At 38.6% G+C, this 22,943-nt stretch overlaps 1 protein-coding gene across 2 annotated transcripts in view; it reads left to right on the top strand.

Moving 5' to 3' along the window:
* Positions 1 to 22,943, top strand: part of ARSB (arylsulfatase B) — a 192,889-nt gene that overhangs the window by 13,488 nt on the left and 156,458 nt on the right. For both annotated transcript variants that reach the window (XM_001108389.5, XM_015140320.3), the window contains exons 2-4: positions 1,972 to 2,158; positions 9,505 to 9,695; positions 18,667 to 18,874. In XM_001108389.5, the coding sequence (XP_001108389.4) occupies positions 1,972 to 2,158; positions 9,505 to 9,695; positions 18,667 to 18,874 (586 nt within the window). The remainder of the gene's footprint in view (positions 1 to 1,971; positions 2,159 to 9,504; positions 9,696 to 18,666; positions 18,875 to 22,943) is intronic.

Here is a 22,943-nt window from a genome sequence, read left to right as displayed (position 1 = left end):
AAGAGCTGTGACAGGGCCACTCTGGGTTCTGGGCTGGTCTTTTGAACTTGTCTAGTAAGCTCAGGTCTCAGGGCCTTTGAAGTTTTTATTCCTTAGGTCTGGATTGCTCTTACCCTGGATTTCTCCAAGTCTCACCACCTCACTTTATTCTGGTCACTGCTCAAATATCTCATCTTCAGAAAAGGTTTCTTTCTTTCTTTCTTTTTTTGAGATAGGATCTTGCTCTTGCCCAGGCTGGAGTGCAGTGCAGTGGAGTGATCACAGCTCACTGCAGCCTTGACCTCGCAGGCTCAAGTAATCCTCCCACCTCAGTCTCCTCAGTAGCTGGGACTACAGGCACAGGCCACCATGCCCTGCTAATTATTTTTATTTTTATTTTTAGTAGAGATGAGATCATGGCATGTTGCCCAGGCTCTCCTGGAATTCCTGGAGTCAAGCTATCCTCCTGCCTTAGCCTCCCAAAGTGTTGGGATTACAGGGATAAGCCACCCCGCCTGGTCCAGAGAGGCTTTCTTTTCCACTCTATCGCAAGTGCCACCTCTGTCACTGTCTCCCTCTCCTTCTTTCCTTTTCCTCATGGCAGTGATCACTATTGGACATTAGAGTATCAGTTCTCAAACTTTTTGGTCTTAGGATCTTTGCACTTGCTTAAAAATTATTGAGGACCCCAGGGAGCATAGATTTAAGTGGGTTGTTACCATTCAAAATTTGCCATAAGTTAAAACAAATTATAAATTTTTTTATTCAATGAAAAATAGTAATAAACCCACTATATTAACATAAATAACTTATGAAAAAAGCTCTATTTTTCAAAACCAAATAGTTAAGTGAGAAGAATGGCATTGTTTTATATTTTTTAACATCTTTTCTATTAATAGAAGTTTGCTATGTGGTTGTATCTGCTTCTGCATTTAACCTGTTATATTATTTTTGGTAAAAATTGAAGAAGAAAAATCTGGCCCCACACAGATGTGTAGTTGGAAAAGGGAGGGCTATTTTAATATCCTTTTCATATAATTGTGGGTATTCAATTCAATATTACACCAAAAGTTAACAAGTGGTCATTGCTTAAAGTTTAGTTGCTGGATGGACCTTATGCCCCGGGCATATTTGTGTGAGCCACTCCCAAGCAGCAGTCAGATGGCCGCTTTTTAAAAGGAAAAGTTGAACACAGTCTTTTGAGATTTTGATTTACATAAAGTAGAATAAAAAGTGGAAATAATCATTTTATTATACTGTTAAATAACTCAGCCAGGCATGGTGGCTCACGCCTGTAATCCCAACACATTGGGAAGCCAAGGCGGGCAGATCACCTGAGGTCAGGAGTTGGAGACCAGCCTGGCCAACATGGTGAAACCCCATCTCTACTAAAAATACAATAAATTAGTTGGGCGTGGTAGTGGGCGCCTGTAATCCCAGCTACTCAGGAGGCTGAGGCAGGAGAATCACTTGAACCTGGGAGGTGGAGGTTGCAGTGAGCTGAGATCACGCCATTGCACTCCAGCCTGGGCAACAAGAGCGAAACTCCATCTCAAAACAAAAACAAAAACAAAAGCACTTGTAAAAAAATCACCAGGTTTTCAAAGATTACAGAAGTGTCTTCTAATGAAACACCAACTTCTTCTGTGCCCAAAATTGGAACTTTTTTCTTGATAGATTCACACCACATATTATTGCTACTTTTTCTGAGGCAAGAAGTAACAAGTTAATGGTTTCTAACATAGTGCCTTGATAGATGTTGAAAATATCTGTTTGTTGGAATGGTTTTATTTGTCTTTCAAATCCTGTTTATGTCCACTACTTTATTTGAATAAGAGAATTCTGCCTTTCAGAAACATCCTCAAGCCAGTACAGGAATACAGTTAAACATCCAAGTCAACAGATATGATCAGTAAGGTAAAGGCCATTTTATCTGCTTGTTCACAATATTTCAGTGTCATTAATCTATAATTTTATGTTTATCTCTGTAAGATCCGTACAGGTTTACAGCACCAAATAATCTGGCCCTGTCAGCCCAGCTGTGTTCCTTTGGATGAAAAACTCCTGCCCCAGCTCCTAAAAGAAGCAGGTTATACTACCCATATGGTCGGAAAATGGCATCTGGGAATGTACCGGAAAGAATGCCTTCCAACCCGCCGAGGATTTGATACCTACTTTGGTAATGGAAATGCACATGTTTCTTTAACAACTCAGACTGACTGCAGCCATCTCATAAAACACACCCAAGTGCAATTAAGTGAAATAACTGGAAATTTGAACACAGAGTGAATCAGTCGGCACTGCCATGGGGCTGCTTTCTGATGTTACCTCTGTAAGCGGGGCTCTGTGCTGACCTTATGGTGGGCAAGCCTATTACCTTTGTCGGAGTTCTAAATGCCACCTTAGGGCCTTGCAAGAGTTTACTATCCACGTTGGAGACCGCTGTACTCTCAGAGACCCTTATTACCAAAAAGGGACATGGATTGACTTTTTTTTTTAAATTCCAGGCAAAACCTAATGTAAGAATATTTCCAGGCCAGGTGCAGTGGCTCACGCCTGTAATCCCAGCACTTTGGGAGGCTGAGGTGGGTGGATCATGAGGTCAGGAGATCGAGACCATCCTGGCTTACACGGTGAAACTCCGACTCTACTAAAAATACAAAAAAAATTATCTGGGCAAGGTGGCGGGCACCTGTAGTCCCAGCTACTCGGGAGGCTGAGGCAGGAGAATGGTGTGAACCTGGGAGGCGGAACTTGCAGTGAGCCGAGATCACACCACCGCACTCCAACCTGGGTACCAGAGTGAGACTCCGTCTGAAATAATAATAATAATAAATTTTTTTAAAAAAGAATATTTTCTTCACAAAGACTTGGTGTGTTTTTTTCTCCCTGTGGAATGTATTCACAATTTTTTCTTGTTTTCTGAAGGGGGTGGGGGAAGACTCTTCCATTGGCGTCCTTCCATCTGTGAAATCTGTTTTTGCAATCACAAGGTTGGGGAAGATAGCTTTTAAAAAATAAAAGAAAATGAGGAGGCCAAATAACAAATGGTAATAAGAAGGTTAATAAGAAATAATCATAAATATTTTATAAACTTGATAGCCCTATGAAACTAAATGTGAAACCTAGAGTTTGTTTTAAAATATGCCCTCTTTAAACCTGTAACAACCTGTGCCTTAATTAATAACCTATGTATCTCGCCAGTAGCTATATATCTTTCTTTCAAGTTCTTTTTATAGTGAGCTATCTGTCCAGCTATTTAGCTACTTACCTGCCTCCCATCAGTTTATTTATTTATTTACAACCCGCCATAGCCAAAAAGGAACGCATATTGAACATAAAAAGTTAAAATAGGATTAAATAATCAGGATGAGTAGAGAAAGATGGAATAGGTTAATGACATCAAATTACAGAAAAGTTGCATGGCTCTAGGCTGGCTTCATATTCAACTCCGAGATTCGAAATTTCTTTTTTTTTTTTTTGGAGACGGAGTCTTGCTCTGTCTCTCAAGCTGAAGTGCAATGGCACGATCTCATCTCACTGCAACCCCCTGAGTAGCTGGGATTATAGGCATGCATCAACACGCCTGGCTAATTTTTATACTTTTAGTAGAGACGGGGTTTCACCATGTTGGTCAGGCTGGTCTCGAACTCCTGACCTTGTGATCCACCCGTCTTGGCCTCCCAAAGTGCTGGGATTACAGGCGTGAGCCACCGCGCCCAGCCCGAGATTTGAAATATATTTGTCCAAAGAGGGAGAAAGAAAGGAAAAGACTCTAAGAGTTACATTATTTACAAGATAAATGGAAACCAGATGTTCAGGAAAAGCAAAAGCATTTTCTGGCTCTTAGGCCTGAGAGAAATTTCTCTTTTGGGAAAAGGAGAAGGTAAGGTGGACAACATCCTTAAAAATGTCATTTTAATAATAAAGTGGTGGTTTTCTTGTAGATGTTTTGAGGTATTTTCTTCTGTTCAAGCTAGGGCCAGAGCACCAAAGTGCAATTCAGTAAAAGTAATTATATGGGGGCCAAAACAATGTAGCTGAAGCACATGACTCTGTAATGCCTCATTGGATTCAGGGTTAAAATCAAGATGCAAGGATGGCAGACAGGAGGGTGTGTGTGCCCCACTCTCATCCAGGTCTGCCAGCAGACCACACTACTCAATCTTAGCTTTTTTTTTTTTTAAATGAACCTGGATATATTCTCAGTACCTCAAATAGCTGTTAAAAATTAAGCTTGGATGTAAGATCACTTTATCATCTTGGAAATTCTAGAGGAACAAACAGCCTGTACATCCTTAGAAATTTTTCAGTCAGGCCTTTGCTAAAAGATGGGTCAATATCTATACTCTGGGAAGAGGATGGACTGTAGATATTTTGAATTTTTATTAAAACCAAGTTAGGTACTTAAATACTCGACTAGACAGAAGGTAGAAATGATATCCTTTTATTTATTTATTTATTTTATTATACTTTAAGTTCTAGGGTACATGTGCACAATGGGCAGGTTTGTTACATATGTATACTTGTGCCATGTTGCTGTGCTGCACCCATCAACTCATCAGCACCCATCAACTCATCATTTACATCAGGTATAACTCCCAATGCCATCCCTCCCCCCTCCCCCCTCCCCATAATAGGCCCCGGTATGTGATGTTCCCCTTCCAGAGTCCAAGTGATCTCATTGTTCAATTCCGACCTATGAGTGAGAACATGTGGTGGTTGGTTTTCTGTTCTTGCAGTAGTTTGCTGAGAATGATGATTTCCAGCTTCATCCATGTTCCTACAAAGGACATGAACTCATCGTTTTTTATGGCTGCATAGTATTCCATGGTGTATATGTGCCACATTTTCTTAATCCAGTCTATCACTGATGGACATTTGGGTTGATTCCAAGTCTTTGCTATTGTGAATAGTGCCGCAATAAACATATGTGTGCATGTGTCTTTATAGCAGCATGATTTATAATCCTTTGGGTATATACCCAGTAATGGGATGGCTGGGTCATATGGTATTTCTAGTTCTAGATCCTTGAGGAATCGCCATACTGTTTTCCACAGTGGTTGAACCAGTTTACAATCCCACCAACAGTGTAAAAGTGTTCCTGTTTCTCCATATCTTCTCCAGCACCTGTTGTTTCCTGACTTTTTAATGATTGCCATTCTAACTGGTGTGAGATGGTATCTCATTGTGGTTTTGATTTGCATTTCTCTGATGGCCAGTGATGATGAGCATTTTTTCATGTGCCTGTTGGCTGTATGAATGTCTTCTTTTGAGAACTGTCTGTTCATATCCTTTGCCCACTTTTTGATGGGGTTGTTTTTTTCTCATAAATTTGTTTGAGTTCTTTGTAGGTTCTGGATATTAACCCTTTGTCAGATGAGTAGATTGCAAAAATTTTCTCCCATTCTGTAGGTTGCCTGTTCACTCTGATAGTAGTTTCTTTTGCTGTGCAGAAGCTCTTTAGTTTAATTAGATCCCATTTGTCAATTTTGGCTTTTGTTGCCGTTGCTTTTGGTGTTTTAGACACGAAGTCCTTGCCCATGCCTATGTCCTGAATGGTGTTACCTAGGTTTTCTTCTAAGGTTTTTATGGTTTTAGGTCTAACATTTAAGTCTCTAATCCATCTTGAATTAATTTTCTTATAAGGAATAAGGAAAGGATCCAGTTTCAGCTTTCTACTTATGGCTAGCCAATTTTCCCAGCACCATTTATTAAATAGGGAATCCTTTCCTCACTTCTTGTTTTTCTCAGGTTTGTCAAGTTCAGATGGCTGTAGATGTGTGGTATTATTTCTGAGGGCTCTGTTCTGTTCCATTGGTCTATATCTCTGTTTTGGTACCAGTACCATGCTGTTTTGGTTACTGTAGCCTTGTAGTACATTTTGAAGTCAGGTAGCGTGATGCCTCCAGCTTTGTTCTTTTGACTTAGGATTGTCTTGGCAGTGCGGGCTCTTTTTTGGTTCCATATGAACTTTAAAGCAGTTTTTTCCACTTCTGTGAAGAAAGTCATTGGTAGCTTGATGGGAATGGCATTGAATCTATAAATTACCTTGGGCAGTATGGCCATTTTCACGATATTGATTCTTCCTATCCATGAGCATGGTATGTTCTTCCATTTGTTTGTGTCCTCTTTTATTTCACTGAGCAGTGGTTTGTAGTTTTCCTTGAAGAGGTCCTTGTAAGTTGGATTCCTAGGTATTTTATTCTCTTTGAAGCAATTGTGAATGGAAGTTCATTCCTGATTTGGCTCTCTGTTTGTCTGTAACTGGTGTATAAGAATGCTTGTGATTATTGCACATTGATTTTGTATCCTGAGACTTTGCTGAAGTTTCTTATCAGCTTAAGGAGATTTTGGGCTGAGACAATGGGGTTTTCTAAATATACAATCATGTCATCTGCAAACAGGGACAATTTGACTTCTTCTTTTCCTAACTGAATACCTTTTATTTCTTTCTCTTGCCTGATTGCCCTCGCCAGAACTTCTAACACTATGTTGAACAGGAGTGGTGAGAGAGGGCATCCCTGTGCCAGTTTTCAAAGGGAATGCTCCCAGTTTTTGCCCATTCAGTACGATATTGGCTGTGGGTTTGTCATAAATAGCTCTTATTATTTTGAGATATGTTCCATCAATACCGAATTTATTGAGAGTTTTTAGCATGAAGGGCTGTTGAATTTTGTCAAAGGTCTTTTCTGCATCTATTGAGATAATCGTGTGGTTTTTGTCTTTGGTTCTGTTTATATGCTGGAATAGAATTCGACTGTGAATCTGTCTGGTCCTGGACTTTTTTTGGTTGGTAGGCTATTAATTATTGCCTCAATTTCAGAGCCTGCTCTTGGTCTATTCAGGGATTCAACTTGTTCCTGGTTTAGTCTTGGGAGAGTGTAAGTGTCCAGGAAATTATCCATTTCTTCTAGGTTTTCTAATTTATTTGCGTAGAGGTGTTTATAGTGTTCTCTGATGGTAGTTTGTGGGGTCGGTGGTGATATCCCCTTTATCATTTTTTATTGCATCTGTTTGATTCTTCTCTCTTTTATTCTTTATTAGCCTTGCTAGCGGTCTATCAATTTTGTTGATCTTTTCAAAAAACCAGCTCCTGGATTCATTGATTTTTTGGAGGGTTTTTTGTGTCTCTGTCACCTTCAGTTCTGCTCTGATCTTAGTTATTTATTGCCTTCTGCTAGCTTTTGAATGTGTTTGCTCTTGCTTCTCTAGTTCTTTTAATTGTGATGTTAGGGTGTCAATTTTAGATCTTTCCTGCTTTCTCTTGTGGGCATTTAGTGCTATAAATTTCCCTCTACACACTGCTTTAAATGTGTCCCAGAGATTCTGGTGTGTTGTATCTTTGTTCTCATTGGTTTCAAAGAACATCTTTATTTCTGCCTTCATTTCGTTATGTACCCAGTAGTCATTCAGGAGCAGGTTGTTCAGTTTCCATGTAGTTGAGCAGTTTTGATTGATATCCTTCCTTTTATGAGAATTAAGAAGCCTAACCTGGATTTAGATGAACACACACCCCAAATTCATTTGAAGGGAGTCTTGCAGCCAAGAAGGTTATGATGACCACATAGCTCTTACCACTGTTACATCTTAGCTGTTTTGCTAAACATCAGATGATGGTGGGATAGTTGCACAACCCTGTGAATACACTAGAAACCAATGTCTTTTACACCTTAAATGAGTGACTTGTGTGGTATGTGAATTATATCTCAATGCAGCTGGTAAATAAAGCATCAGAGAAGATTTGGTTGTTCAAGAAGCATTGTCTATTTTTTTCCCCAAAAGAACAGGATGCCGTCATCTTTAGGCTCAGTATTGAAGTTCAAATTTATGAATCACTGTTATGATGAAAAGCTTCATGTGATTGTCACATGGTTGCTTGGTATTAGTTTTGCCAAGTATTTGAATAGTTTTATTTCTGGATTTCTCCTATCTGTATTATCTTTTAAATATTTGTAGTTCATGCCTTTGCTAATCAAGTATATCTGTCCTATGTTCTGCCAACTGATAGAAAGCAGCTCACACTTACAGTTAAAGAACCTGAAATGATTTCCTCAAGCTTTAATGCCCAGTAGTTATTAAAAATCTTAAATAGACCTCCAGTGTTTTGACATTCTAATCACCCATACAAGGGCTGAAATTAGTTTTATGGATACATTTCTTTCTCTGTTACACATTAATTAACAAGTACTTTGTATTTCCTTTTCCATTATATACATAGGAGAAAAGATTGGCTTATAAAAATTAAGACCAAAGTATTAATTGTATTCAAGATCTTGAATTTATTGGGTCATAGAAAAGGAGAGTTTAATTTAAAATGAATTGATTTATTATATAAAGTATATAAAGCTTTTAATTGTCATTATAGGGAAAGTTCAGGACTGAGGAAAGAGCTAGGTCAACTTTATCATCCTCATTTTAAGGTTAATAAGCAGTATATGTCAGGATATAGCCAAGAGTCTAGCAAATCATATTTCTTTTTAATAACTTTATTGAAGTATAATTCACATATCATACAATTCGCCCAATTAAAGTGTACAATTCAGTGATTCTTAATAAATTCAGAAGGTTGTGCCACTATCATGGCGATCCAATTGTAGAACATTTTTATCACCCCCAAAAAAGAAACTCATCCACCTTAGCAGTCACTCCCCATTTCCCCCTAGTCTTTCCAGCCCTAGGCAACCACTAATCTACTTTCTGTCTCTATAGATTTACATGTCATGGACATTTAATACAAATGGAATCATATGTAGCACAGCTTATTTTAATACTTTAAAATAGAGAAATGTAATATTTTAAAATATAGAAAATATGGAACATTTGCAGAAACAACTATTAGTTGAGAAAACCCATTTTCTTCCATGTGAAGTCGAAATTATGGGATAGGCCATTTAAATCTGGGGCAAAATTGAAATCATTATAGGTAGAAAAGTCTTATTTCAGTGCTCACTTCAGTTTGATCTGTTGACTCTGTTACATCTAGAGATCCTCTATTAGGAAAGGTTTGTATCTTTCACCAGTGGGTGTCAGCATCTGACTAAAGATGACTCTTCCTAGAACTACTTCTGTAAATAACCTTGAAGCCAGTCTTGCAACATCAGTAACAACAAAGGTTATTTGAATCCTGCACTCATTTATGTGATCACCTTAGAGTAAAAACCTGTAACAAGTCACATTAATGACACATTATTTTTACCATTATATAGCTTTGAAGGATTAAGATTTTATCACCCTTACTGAATTTCAACTCTGATTTAAGAAAAAAAAAAAAACTGTTAGTGTTACATAATAGAGCCTATATTCTAAAGGTGAATGAGGAATAGATTTGAGTTTTTATACAGTAATGTTTTAATGCCTTCTGCTACCAGATACAGACATGTTGAGAAATGGTGCTGATTAGCCTTGTCATTTGATTAGCCTCGTCACGGGTAATCAATTGCATTAGGCAATTAAATGCTGAAACATTAGTTTGTTTAACAAGTTTTATGCTATGCTGACTATTTTTGTCTTCCATTCTTGCAGGATATCTCCTGGGTAGTGAAGATTATTATTCCCATGAGCGCTGTACATTAATTGATGCTCTGAATGTCACACGATGTGCTCTTGATTTTCGAGATGGCGAAGAAGTTGCAACAGGATATAAAAATATGTATTCAACAAACATATTCACCAAAAGGGCTACAGCCCTCATAACTAACCATCCACCAGAGAAGGTAAGTTGTGCTTCTATTTACTGATAACAAAATCTTGTTACGCTAATGTCTTTTCAGACAAATGTAGGAAAAGGCCATTGTTGTTTAGGGAAAAATCTAATGAATTCTGGGGAAGTCCTTTTCAAATTATACAATACCCCAGAATCAGCCTTGGAAGCTTGTTAAAAATGAAGATTCCTGGAGCCCACCTCTAGGGTGTGATTTATTAGGCGTGGGAGAAATCTGTACATCAGCATTTTAGAGAAACTCTTAAAAGGTGATTCTTAAGAGTGGCCCCCAGATCACGCTTTGAAGAATACTATGTTGGTAGTATTTCAAGAGAAATGTAGTTTAAAAATTTTGGTATATTATGTGCATGCGCTGTGAGTAATTAATAAAATGACTTTAAAATGATTGGCTTGGGTAGAAGATGAGGCTTTATTATGACAAACTTTTGGTTAAAGGATCCATAAATTTTGGGATCAGGGCAGGTCCTCTAACCTTGTACTTCCTTCCTACAAGAATATTTTGCTATTGTAGGTCTTTTGCATTTCCATGTTAATTTTAGAATCATCTAGTCAGTTTCTGTTTACCAGCTCTCCCCTCCCCAGAGTGTCTGCTTGGATTTATATTTGAATCTATAGAACAACTTGGGGAGAATGGATGTCTTAACAATATTGGGTCTTCTAATCCATATACCTGGTACATCGATGAGCTTATTTTTCACATTTACTACACTGATGCTATTGTGTATATCATGAATAATCTTATTATTATGATTATTTTATTAACCTAGAGTTAACTTCATGAGGTAAAGTTTAAGCTAAGTTCTCTGAATTTAGCTCATACATGCTTTTGAAATGGGAACAAATATTTGTATTGTCAGACACTGGGCTCATTAAGAACACCCATAAAAATAATACTTCAGTGGGACCCTGACACGACAAATTATAGAATATGCATTGCTCCCTGGTTCTTCCAATTCCCTGTACTTTGCCTCTTTGACAATGCCTGGAGGTCCTTGGTGCAGGTCTGTCTTAGTCTGTTTGTGTTGCTATAAAGGAATAGCTGAGGCTGGGTAATTTGTAAAGAGAAGAGGTTTATTTGGCCCGTGGTGCTGCAGACTCTACAAGAAGCGTGGCACCAGCGTTTGCTTCTGGGTGAGGGCTTCAGGAAGCTTCCACTCATAATGGAAGGTGAGGTTGAGCTGGCGTGTGCAGATCACATGGCAGGAGAGGAGAGAGAGAGAGAGAAAGAGAAAGAGAGAGAGAGAGAGAGAGAGGCCAGGCTTTTTCTAACAACCAGCCCTCTCAGGTACTAATACAGTGAGGACTTACTCATAACTGCAAAGATGGCATGAAGCCATTCGTGAGGGGATCCACCTCCATGACCCAGACACCTCCTGTTAGGCTCCCACTGGGGATCAAATTTAAACATGAGGTTTGGAGGCAGGTCAGATATCTAAACTGTAAGAAGATCACCGTGTGGATTCCGGTTTACATACCTGTTTGGATTTGGTTTGTGGCTGCTGATTCCCTTTTCTGTTTCTGCCTACTTGAGCTCAGTACTGGAAATCTTCTCTGGATGAGTTAAATGCCAGATTGCTGGCATCCTTATTTGACTTCCACAACTAAGGTAAAATCTTTCAGAAGACAACTTTACCTTGAACTTCAAATTATATTTACACTATCAAATGTTATACAACTCCTGACGTTCTAAAAAATCTGCATATGCAGAAGTGAAAACACAGAAAGAGGTGTCCGTCCTCAGGTGTGTCCCACTTTTCTGGCTATCACTGTCTTATGCTGGTATCTTGAAGCAACATTGCTTTCTGTGAGACACGAAGAAATGGGAACATTCTCTCAAACATGTGGAAATACACAGATTTTAAATCTAAATCTAAACAAATATTCAGATAATTGGAAAAATAGTTGCTAGGTAATTGGCTTAAATCTTCAGTTTTCTTCTATATGTTTGACATTTTATGGATGCACCTTAACACTTAACAAGGTAAAGTCTTAAGAGAACTGTGTATTATTCTTTGAGGGAGCCACCATTTTACACATAAGCAAACTGGCTTAGAGAAGTTAAGTAACTTGTTCAAGGTCACAAAGCTATTGAGAGTCAGAATCAGAATTTAAACTCATGGTCTCTGACTCCAGACCTCATGTACTTAATCAACCTCCCTAGTTCACAGCTAATATCCAAGACCAGAGATTCTGAGTCCCAGCTCATGATTCACCTTAATGATTTCAGTCCTGACCATATATTAGAATCAGCTGGGAAACTTATAAGAACTACTGATGCCAAATATTGTGATTCATTGCTCTGAGGTTGGACCCAGTCATTGGTGTTTCATTGTTCCTCCTCCCTGGCTCCTACCAGTGATTCTAATGTGCAGTCATCACTGATGCCTGGTGCAGTGAGAGCCATTCTAGGATGGGTCATTCAGGGCATTCCTCTCAAATATGGAGAAGCAAGCAGAAGCCAGCTACCCATTACAGGTTCACAATCTGCTATACCTTAATCATGCAATAATTGTAATCTGCCCACAATACAAATTCATTCCTACTAAAGAACAATAGAATATTATCTCACAGGGTTCCATAACATTAAGCAGATAAGAGAAAGCAACTCGAGTGAAATAATAGATCTTTGTGGGTGGGCTCTCTTAACTAGGGTGGTGGGGAAAGCACGGAACTGACGACAATAGGAAGCCCTAAGAGCTTGCTAGCCATGGAAGGAGTGTTATTAGCATAGCCGCAGTTCATAGGTAACTGGAAATTGCCAGAGGAGAGGATGGTCATTTTCTTGTCGTGTCTGAAACATGCTATAGCAGTATCCAGCATTCCCAGCATCCTCAAAGGAAAATTTCAATCATAGACATAAGTGAATGAAACAATCAATAGTCAAGCTGTAACCCAAGAGTGTTTAAGACAGCTAATACATGTTTACATTTTCAATTCTGTATAAAATGATGCAACTCACCAGTTTGAGGAGCTGCACTTTTCATGATTTTATCCCGATGTTGAATCTAATTCTGGGCTGATTTCTCAGGTACTATATATAGATTGCAGCATAAAGAACTTGTTCTTAGATAAAAATCATTAAAGAAAGGCACATGCAGAATCCACAGACTAACTTAAAATTGTGCCTATTTTAAAAAGCACTTGAGGGGTAAAAGTATTTGGAGGTAGTTCATAACTGAAACACAGTTGCTGATGCTGGACTCAGGAAGGTACTGCTAATCACCATTTCACATGTATTAAGAAGGAATGTCCTTTCTCTTTTTCAGCAGGATAATTCCCCATACTAGTGACACAGACTGGAAGCAACATATTCATAAAATATCTTTCTTTTAAAAACAGTCCCCCCTCAGCCGGGCGCGCTGGCTCACGCCTGTAATCCCAGCAGTTTGGGAGGCCGAGGCGGGTGGATCATGAGATCAGGAGTTCGAGACCAGCCTGATCAACATGGTTAAACCCCGTGTCTACTAAAAATACAAAAATTAGCCGGGCGTGGTGGCATGCACGTGTAATCCCAGCTACTCAGGAGGCTGAGGCAGGAGAATCGCTTGAACCCGGGATGCAGAGTTGCGGTGAGCCAAGCTCATGCCACTGAACTCCAGCCTGGGTGACAGAGCAAGATTGTCTCAAGAAAGAAAAACGAAACAAAACACCTCCACCTCAGCACTTTGCAGAATGGAAGCAAATGTTATTTTATACTCCTGATATACTAGAAGCTTCTTAAAGAAAATGTTAATTTCTAGTGGAAGACTCTTACTTTTCCGTGACACAATTTGGAAAAGAAATGTCTTAATTTAGAAGTCGAAGAAAAACAATTTCAAAACCTATCACATGCTTTTTTTCATTTATACTTTAAATTAGGCAAATACACTAAAGAAACAAAAATAAGACTTTCATCCTCACTGAAATAAGTTTCCTTAGCGTGGTGAGGATATTTACAGTGTATATCTTAGGAACCATATGGCATAAATAAGAAAGGGAAAAGAGGCCGGGCGCGGTGGCTCAAGCCTGTAATCCCAGCACTTTGGGAGGCCGAGATGGGCGGATCACGAGGTCAGGAGATCGAGACCATCCTGGCTAACCCGGTGAAACCCCGTCTCTACTAAAAATACAAGAAAATTAGCCGGGTGAGGTGGTGGGCGCCTGTAGTCCCAGCTACTTGGGAGGCTGAGGCAGGAGAATGGCGTGAAACCGGCGGGGCGGAGCTTGCAGTGAGCCGAGATCGCGCCACTGCACTCCAGCCTGGGGCACAGCAAGACTCCGTCTCAAAAAAAAAAAAAAAAAAAAAAGAAAGGGAAAAGAACCCCCAGTATTTCAAACATGAATATGCTAATAGCTTTAGGTGATAATATCTTGCTTTTATGTAGTACTTAGATATTTAATAATGATATCATGCCTAGGATTTCATTTCACATTCCTAAGACATTGGAAAGGGTTATAGGTAGGGTTGGTGCAAAGGCAGCGACTGTGACAGTTGATCAGAACAGGGGTCTGGACCTAAGAAAAAGCAGGGGAGAGTTCAGGCTCCAGTGATGGCAGCTGCTGGCTTTAGGCTGACAGTGAGCCGAGCTCTGGCTGGCAGGAATGGGAAAATTGACCACAGCTGTTCACAGGCAGGGTCCCAGGACTAGTGGCTGCAGGTGGCGTCCTCACTGTGACTGGAGAACCTTGGAGCCCCAGTTAATTCTTTCCACTAAGCTACCATATAGTATTAAAAACACTACTCTTTCTCTTTTTTCAATTTAAAAATAGTATAGAAATAGTTCAAATTTACCACTGTCGGGGAATAAGTTATAATATTTCATGAATAAAGTTCACCTTCTGAGTGTTGAAACTTTAGTTTTTGTAGTATGGAATGGAAATATCTAAAATGTGCATCAGTCCTGACCTCTTGAAATGGGCTATACTACTGATATGGACTGGTATAGTTTCTTATTTTTAACCCCTCAAGAGTGTCAACTTAAAATAATCAAAAGGATCAGAATCTAGTTTAAAGAGAGTTTATTCAAGTACAGAGTTTAAGGATGGCCTCTTGGGAAGCACAGATTCCAAAGAATGGAAGTCTGTGTTTCAAAGTGTAGAAGTTTGGGATTTCTTACTGTATTAGTCCATTCTCATGCTGTTATAAAGAACTGCCTGAGTTCCACTGGCCCTCCAGTGAGCTGAGGGTTTTTGCAAGAAAAAAAAAAAAAAAAAAAAAAAAAAACCTGCCTAAGACTGGGTAATTTATAAAGGAAAGAGGTTTAATTGACTCACAATTCCACATGGCTGGGGAGGCCTCAGGAAACTTAACAGTGGTGGTGGAAGGGGAAGCAAACAAGTCCTTCTTCACATGGCAGCAGGAGAGAGAAATGCCAAGCAAAGGGGGGAAAGTGCCTTATAAAACCAGCAGATCTTGTGAGAACTTATTCACTATCACGAGAACAGTATGGGGGTAACCACCCCCATGATTCAATTAACTCCCACTGGGTCCCTCCCATGACACATGGGGATTATGGGAACTACAATTCAAGATGAGATTTGGGTGGGGACACAGACAAACCACATCACTTACATAGACAACGTTTAGGGGAGCTTAAAAGAATGTCAACATCTTTTTGTGTAAGGCTTACTGCATAGTTACAATGCTCTGATTAGTCAAGGTGGTATTTTTCTTTTGGGAAAGGTATGTTTAACATTCCACACTGAAGATGTATCAGTCATGGTGTTTTTTAAGTCGTCTGGTCTGAGTTAGGTACAGGACAATAAAGGAGGTGGTTAATTTATAACAAAGATCTTCAGTAAGAAGGGGAGGAGTCTGGTCTCTGGTCTTTCCTAGTCATTTACAGAACAAGAGCAACAAGGAAGAGAGTTACTCTATAATCTAAGAAACAGAAGTTGCAAACATGCTATGTGACACAGTCTCCAGGACTTAATTTTCCCCTTGACATAATTTAGAGGTTCCTGAAAATTTATATTCTTTTATAAAAGTGATGGCCATGTCTTTAGCTACTAAGGAATAATTATGGGAAAGATTTTCAGATTATTTTTTGCCATATTTAACAAAGTAAATAGAATGATTTCCATACTGAATGTTTATAAGAACCTTTAATAATGGTCCCAAAATCTTTTTTTCCCTTGTCATTATTTCAGGAACTCCCCTGTCCTCCTTCCCAGCCATTGCCTTTAGTAATCAGTTGCTGGCTGGGAATCTACTGCCCTCTTTGCCCTTTCTCTCCTTCACCGGGTAGTTGCCATGTTGCTGCCGATGACCTGGGTAAGAACATTTTCTCCTTAAGCTGTGGGCTCCCTCTCTCCCCACTGTATCCCCTACTCCCTGCCACTGTTAAGAGTCCAGATCAAAGTCACAAAATCTGGTGTTTGCACTTGAGGGGGATGGGGCCTCTGTTTCTCACACTCCAGCCTTTTGTTACCAGATGGAGTAGTCAGAAATTCTGATTTTCCCCCCAAATTTTTTTATATAAAAACAGATTGATGTGATATTTCCCGATTTTTAAAAACTTTCTGTGGGCTTCAAATTGTTGTAGCTTTCTGATTTTTAATCCTGTCCCCGTCTGGACCTTGGCTGGTGGCTGGAGTTGGCTCAGTCTAGTGCTGAAGACCCAGCTAGCAGTACCCAGAGCAGACCCATACTGCACTGTCAGGTCAGCGATGCACCTGCACGTTCTTCCTTCCGGACATTGCAGCCGGGAACTTCATCACCCCCAGGCAAGGCGTCTGTTGGGATGTCCTGCACCATGGTCTACACGAACATAGACGCTTCAGCATGACCATGCAGCTGGAGTAGAAGGTGTGTGTGTCGAGGGGAAGCAGAGGCAGAACTGAAATGGTGTCAGAGGTTATAGAATGGACTTTTGGAGTGGGAATTTGGAATGTTTCCCCATGGAAGTAATGGAAGTACGGGTTCTACATTATCATCATTTTCATTTCATCACCTGCCTCCTTAGTTTAATAGGTTTTAAAGCAATGACTTTGATATTTAGCAGCTATTTTTAACTTTTTGAGTGTAGGGAAAACGTATTTCTGAGTTCCAAAGACCTGAACAATAAGTACACTTTTGGGGAGTCTATTTGAGCTCTATGTATGGATACTCCTTTCTGCATTACAAGGATGTGTAATATAAAATTTAAAGCAACTTGTCAACAGTGAAGAATGAAATACGAGCACCCCCCCAAAGTCTGTTTCTAACCATTTTCATTCATTTATGAGATTTAAATGCCTCAGATACTTTAACAGAATCATATGTTTATTTTTGGGTTAAACTAGTTGTTGTCTCTTTGAGGATTTTCAACTCATTAAAGAATTCTGTAGGAGCACTACGAAGAGAATGCCTTCAGAAAGGCTCATTAAAACGCAGAAGCTGACCTGGAATACCACTAATGCTAAATGTTGCAAATTGATGTAAGTGGTAAAATAGAATCCGTGTGTCATACTTCTTAGTTTCAGGAATTAAACTGGTCTTATGTTTGGTCCTGCATCAAAGACTAACAAGGCATGGTGTTCACTTTTTTTCTCATAAAATATATTTTTAAAATATACTAAACCTCTTCTAAAAGATGAGGGCTTATTTTCAGCTAAAGCAAAAAGCTAAAGCATCTATTGGTACACATCCATATCGTAATAGTGGGTTTTTCCAATAGGAAATTGCTCTTTAACTAATGTGGAGTTGGACAAATCACACATATAACCTTTCTAAGCCTCAGTTAACTCATCTGTAAAATTGCTATAACATAGGGTGGTTTCATTAAATGAGAGAGAATATGTAAATTATTATCATACTGTCTAGTATGTAGACAACATTTAATATGTGGTTGCCATTACTGATATTATTATTTGTTTGGATTAGATCCATTGAGGCCATTCTGGGATGCTGGCTTTTATTTCCAATTTTTTGTCTTGTGTCTTTTGTTATGTTTTTTAATATCTTTGTTGAGACAAAATTTACATACCATAAAATACATTCATTTAAAGATACAATTCATTAGTAAATTTTCAGAGTTATGCAGCCATGACCACAATCTAAGTTTAAAACATTTTCATTATCCCCTGAAAAAAACCTTGTACCTGTTAGCAATCACTCACCATTCCTGTCCCCGACAATTTCCTACAGCCCCAGGCAACCACTCTCTGTCTCTATAGATTTGCCTATATTTCTGGACATTTCATGTAAATGAAATTGTATAATATGAGGACTTTTATGATTGATTCATTTCACTTAGTATAATGTTTTCAAGGTTTATCTATGTTGTAGTATATAAGAATACTTTATTTTATTTATTGCTGTATGTTGCTGAAAATATACCATATTTTGTTTTTCCATTCATCAATTGATAGATGTTTGTGTTGTTTCTACTCTTTGGCTATTATGAATAATGTTGCAATGAACATTCATGCAAGTTTTTGGGTGGATGTATGCTTTGATTTCTCTAGGAATGGAAATACTGGGTCATATGGTAACTCTATGTTTTGCAATTTCAGGAACTGCCAAAATGTTACTTCAAAGTGGCTACATGTGCCATTTTACATTCCTGCTAGTAATGAGTGACAGTTCCAATTTCTCCATATCCTCAACAATACTTGTTCTTTTCCATTTTTAAATTATCACCATCCTAGCAGATGTGAAGTGTTACCTCATTGTGGTTTTAATTTGCATCTTAATAATGACTGATGATGTTGACTGTCTTTACATGTGTTTATTGCCTTTGCATATCCTCTCTGGAGAAATTGCTATTCAGATTCTTTGCCCATTTTGTAGTTGAGTTGTCTTTTTTCATTGAGTTGTAAGGGTTCTTTATATATTTTGGAGATGAGTCCCTTATCATATATGTGATTCACAAATATTTTCAATCCTTTCTGTAGGTTGCCTTGATATTATTTTTATTAATGCATAAATCTGAACTGTCTTATCCTTCTATATTAAATGCTTCCATGTCCTCTTAACTGATTTGCACAAACTTTCTTTCCAGCCTCTGTTTCTCTACCTTGCTCTCCAGTCTGTGCATGAGCCCCTTCAGGTCCCTGAGGAATACCTAAAGCCATATGACTTTATCCAAGACAAGAACAGGCATCACTATGCAGGAATGGTGTCCCTTATGGATGAAGCAGTAGGAAATGTCACTGCAGCCTTAAAAAGCAGTGGGCTCTGGAACAACACGGTGTTCATCTTTTCTACAGGTAAGTCTGTTAATAGGAAATCATCTCTTGGCAAAGAGATGGTATTCGATAGGTGGAATGAAGACAAATTGGAGCAGTTAGCATTGCCTTATTTAAATAAATGCAAACTGCAATAGTGGAGACATGATAATAGTGGATGGAAAGATGGATCTAAGGAAAAGGAGTGATGGGCTTCCCCCTTTCCCTCAGATATCAAAATATTCTGGGGCTGTGGCTTGAAAACACATGTTCACTAACTGAGTACGTATGAGTGGATATCACTCATATACAGGGCTGCTGGGTAGTGAATCCCTAGAGTGGCTTGTTCCCAGCTCTCTCTACAACCCAGACATCTTCTATGGCCACAACTCCTGCCAACTAGAAGGGTCTCTGTATCATTGCAAAGAGACAGATTGTGACATTATGAAGACAGATAAATAATGGAGCCATCTAAATCTACGCAAGTGTCTCCAAGTTTAGATTTTTTTTTTTGTATTAAAATTGTTTTGGGGGCCAGACACGGTGGCTCATGCCTGTAATCCCAGCACTTTGTGAGACCGTGGTGGGTGGATCACCTGAGGTCAGGAGTTCGAGACCAGCCTGACCAATATGGTGAAACCCCATCTCTACTAAAAATACAAAAATTAGCCAGGTGTGTTGGTGAGTGCCTATAGTCCCAGCTACTTAGGAGGCTGAGACAGGAGAACTGCTTGAACCCAGGCGATAGAGGTTGCAGTGAGCCGAAACTGTGCCACTGCACTCCAGCCTGGGCAATAGAGCGAGACTCTGTCTCAAAAAAATTTTTTTTTTCTGACAATAAAAGTTATATATGTTATTGTAGATAAATTAGAAAAGAAGGGAGACATAAAACTCATAATCTCAAAGATTACTTTTGAAAATCACTTTCATTATGGCAATGCCATTCTGATTCCTAATCTGTTACATATGCAACTTCCCCCTCTTATTAGAAATGGTTTTCTAAAATTTTACTGTGTTGTGCTTTGATTGTAGATCGTCATTTATTCATCATGCTGAGTACTCAGAGAACACTTTCAATCTGAAAATGCAGATCCTTTTGTTATAGGGAATTTTCTTGTATGTTTTATTTTGGAATTGTGTGGCCCTCCATCCCACCTTCCCCTATTTTTTCTGTACAGAACTCCTATTATTTGGTTACTAGGTCAGTCCTCTAATTTTTCTTGGTCTTTTTTTCCCCGTCTCCTGTTTTCTTTATTTTTCTTCTTCTATTTGGGAAATCTTATTGTTTCATAAGCTTTCGATTGAATTTATTTCAACTGCCATGTCTATTAATTACCAGCAACTCTTTTGCCTTTTCTGATAATTCCTTTTTTGTAGAGTTCTGTTTTTAATTTATAGACGTCATAACTTGTTTCCCCAAAGCCTGTGCTCTTAACCATTACTTTTATATGTGTGTTATGTGTGTATATATGTATGTATATATTTTTTTAAAGTTTGCTGATATTGCCAACATTATCTCTCTTCCTTTTGAGTTCTTTTTTTTTTCAGTTTGTTTATATCTTTGTTCTAGTCTGTCTTTAATGAGAGTGGTTTGGTTTTCTCAAATCCCTAGAGATTCTTGGCTGGAGTCTAACAATTTGATGGAAACTTCAAGTACGAGGTCAGGCTTGTCATCTGGTGAGTTTTACTGTAGAGTAACCATGTAGGGGTGAGGTAACATGTTGAGGAATTCATCTTGGTGTTCTACTCATACTTTTGTGGTTTTGTTGTTTTACGAGTTGTTTTGTTTTGCCTTCAATCAGACATAGTTATTGAATGTGGCATTTGTGGAGCAGTTACTATGTGTGGGACGCAGTTCTAAGTGCTTCCTGCGAATTAGTTCAGTGAATCCTCATGATAATGAATTCTCTGAGAACTATTATTGTCCCATGTTGCAGATGTGAGAGCTGAAGCACAAAGAGCATAAGTAACTTGCCCCAGTTCACGCAGCCAGGCAGAGCCTGGCTCCACTACAGTATCCTGCCTCCCAGCTGATGATCTCAGTGGTCTCATAGGATCCCATGATATAGCAGAGCTTTCCATATGGTGTGCTGCAATATTGATCTACTGAGGAGCCTGGGCAGGGCTGGAATAGCATCTACCCTGAGCAGCCTTGTTCACTCGCGTGGGTGCTATCCAAATACCATAATTTTCTAAGTATGTCCTGCTGTAAAAAAGGTTAAAATGTGTTTTTCTCCCAAAACTTACCCTTCAGAAAAAAAAAAGGGAGACCTATTTCAATCCTTACACGATCTCTCGGATTCTGGGAGTCATTCTCAATTTAATTTATTTTGAATATCCTGGTATAGCATTTTGATCAGTGCTGGTTTTGAATGCCTAGAGAACTTACTAGAAAGAATCAATTTAAAAAAAGATGCTAGGACATTTAACACGGATGTAGTAAAATTATTCCTGGGAAATGACCTCATTGTTGCAAGAATTGGAAGTCATAAGTTTATAAAACAAGTCTTTGTTCTAGAGATCACAATTATACAATTTCAGAACAAATGATTTTCTGAAGTGAAAGTATATATGGATTAATGTATTGTACCTAGGCTTAAATGTGCTCAGACAGAAGTGAAGATGCTAGTTCTGGAAGACTATATTAAATATCTCCAAGTGGCTTTGGTAATAACATTCCCATCAAGAATGCATAGGAGGCTGGGTTTGGTGGCTCATCCTTGTGATCCCAGCACTTTGGGAGGCCAAGGCAGGCAGATCACTTGAGTTCAGGAGTTCAACACCAGCCTGGGAAACATGGTGAAACCTTGTCTCTACAAAAAATACAAAACTTAGCCAGGTGTGGTGGCATATGCCTGTAGTCCCAGCTACTGGAGGGGCTGAGGCGGGAGGATTGCTTGAGCCCAGGAGGTTGAGGCTGCAGTGAGCTGAGATTGTGCCACTGCACTCCAGCCTGGGTAACAGAGCAAGACCATGTTTCAAAAGAAGGAAAGAAAGACAGAAAGAAGAGTTCATGGGAAGAGGTGGAATACAATTTTTTTCATGATATTAGAGAATGAAAAAATATTTTAAGATAAATATTTCCTTCATTATATGATTGCAAATATGTATGTATAATTGTACTTTCAAACAGATAGTTGACTATTTCATAAACATCTATATTTATTCAAGCTGGTAGTAATAATATTTGGAACTTCTCACTGAGAAAATGGGGATCAGCTTAAAATAGGGTTGTCTTATATTTTGATACTGTATTAATAGATATCTTAATCTTGGATCATCTTTGCTTTGTTAGGTTAAATCCAACTTGATTGTATGTATTTTTATTATACTGATGAATTCAGTTTGCTAGGGTTTCATTTAGGATATTTGCATCAATTCAGAAGTGAAAGTGGAGTTAGTGGTTTCTTTTTTGTGTCAGGTTTTGTTGTCTTGGTTGTACTCACTTCGTAAAATAGTGTGGTTAGTTTTTCCATTTTTTTCCTGTGCTCTGGAATAGTTTACAGAATGTTGGAAAGATCTTTCTGTTTAGCTGGTCCCTGAAGCCTTTTGTGGAGGCATTTTAAAAATTATTTCCATAGTTTACATTTTTCGCTGAATTATATCTAGGTGTGTGTGTTTAAAATGTTTTGAAATTAATTTTGCCTGAAATATAGTGAGCCCTGGAACTGCATGCTGAGATGATTATTCACTCCAGGAGGTTTTCCTTGTTCATATTTTAGTTTATTGCTTTTGTTCTACTTGATTTATGTCCCAAAAATATCTTTAATTACTATATTGAATCCCTGATTCAGCTTTTCTCTCATCCTTTTCATTTTTTTTGTCATTTTTCTCAGCCTTTGGAACTCTTCTGCATTACCAGTTTAGACACGTTTGCAATTTTAATTCTACACTTTAATATCTCCAAGATAGATTATTGTTGATTGTATTTTTAGTTTTTTTGTAGTGCTGTCTCTGTTTCAATCAGTACCCTTTTCTTCCAAGCTTGTTAGTATAGTAGTGACCACTATTTAATAAGCATTAAACCTCAGCGTAACCCTGTGAGATAGTAAATGGTTTCTTGATCCCCTTTTACCAATGAAGAAATCGAAACTTCTTTTTGAAAAATAAA

Source organism: Macaca mulatta, chromosome 6 (genome assembly GCF_049350105.2).
Source record: "Macaca mulatta isolate MMU2019108-1 chromosome 6, T2T-MMU8v2.0, whole genome shotgun sequence".
Lineage (NCBI taxonomy): Eukaryota > Metazoa > Chordata > Mammalia > Primates > Cercopithecidae > Macaca > Macaca mulatta.
This window is presented reverse-complemented; position numbering and strand designations above follow the sequence as displayed.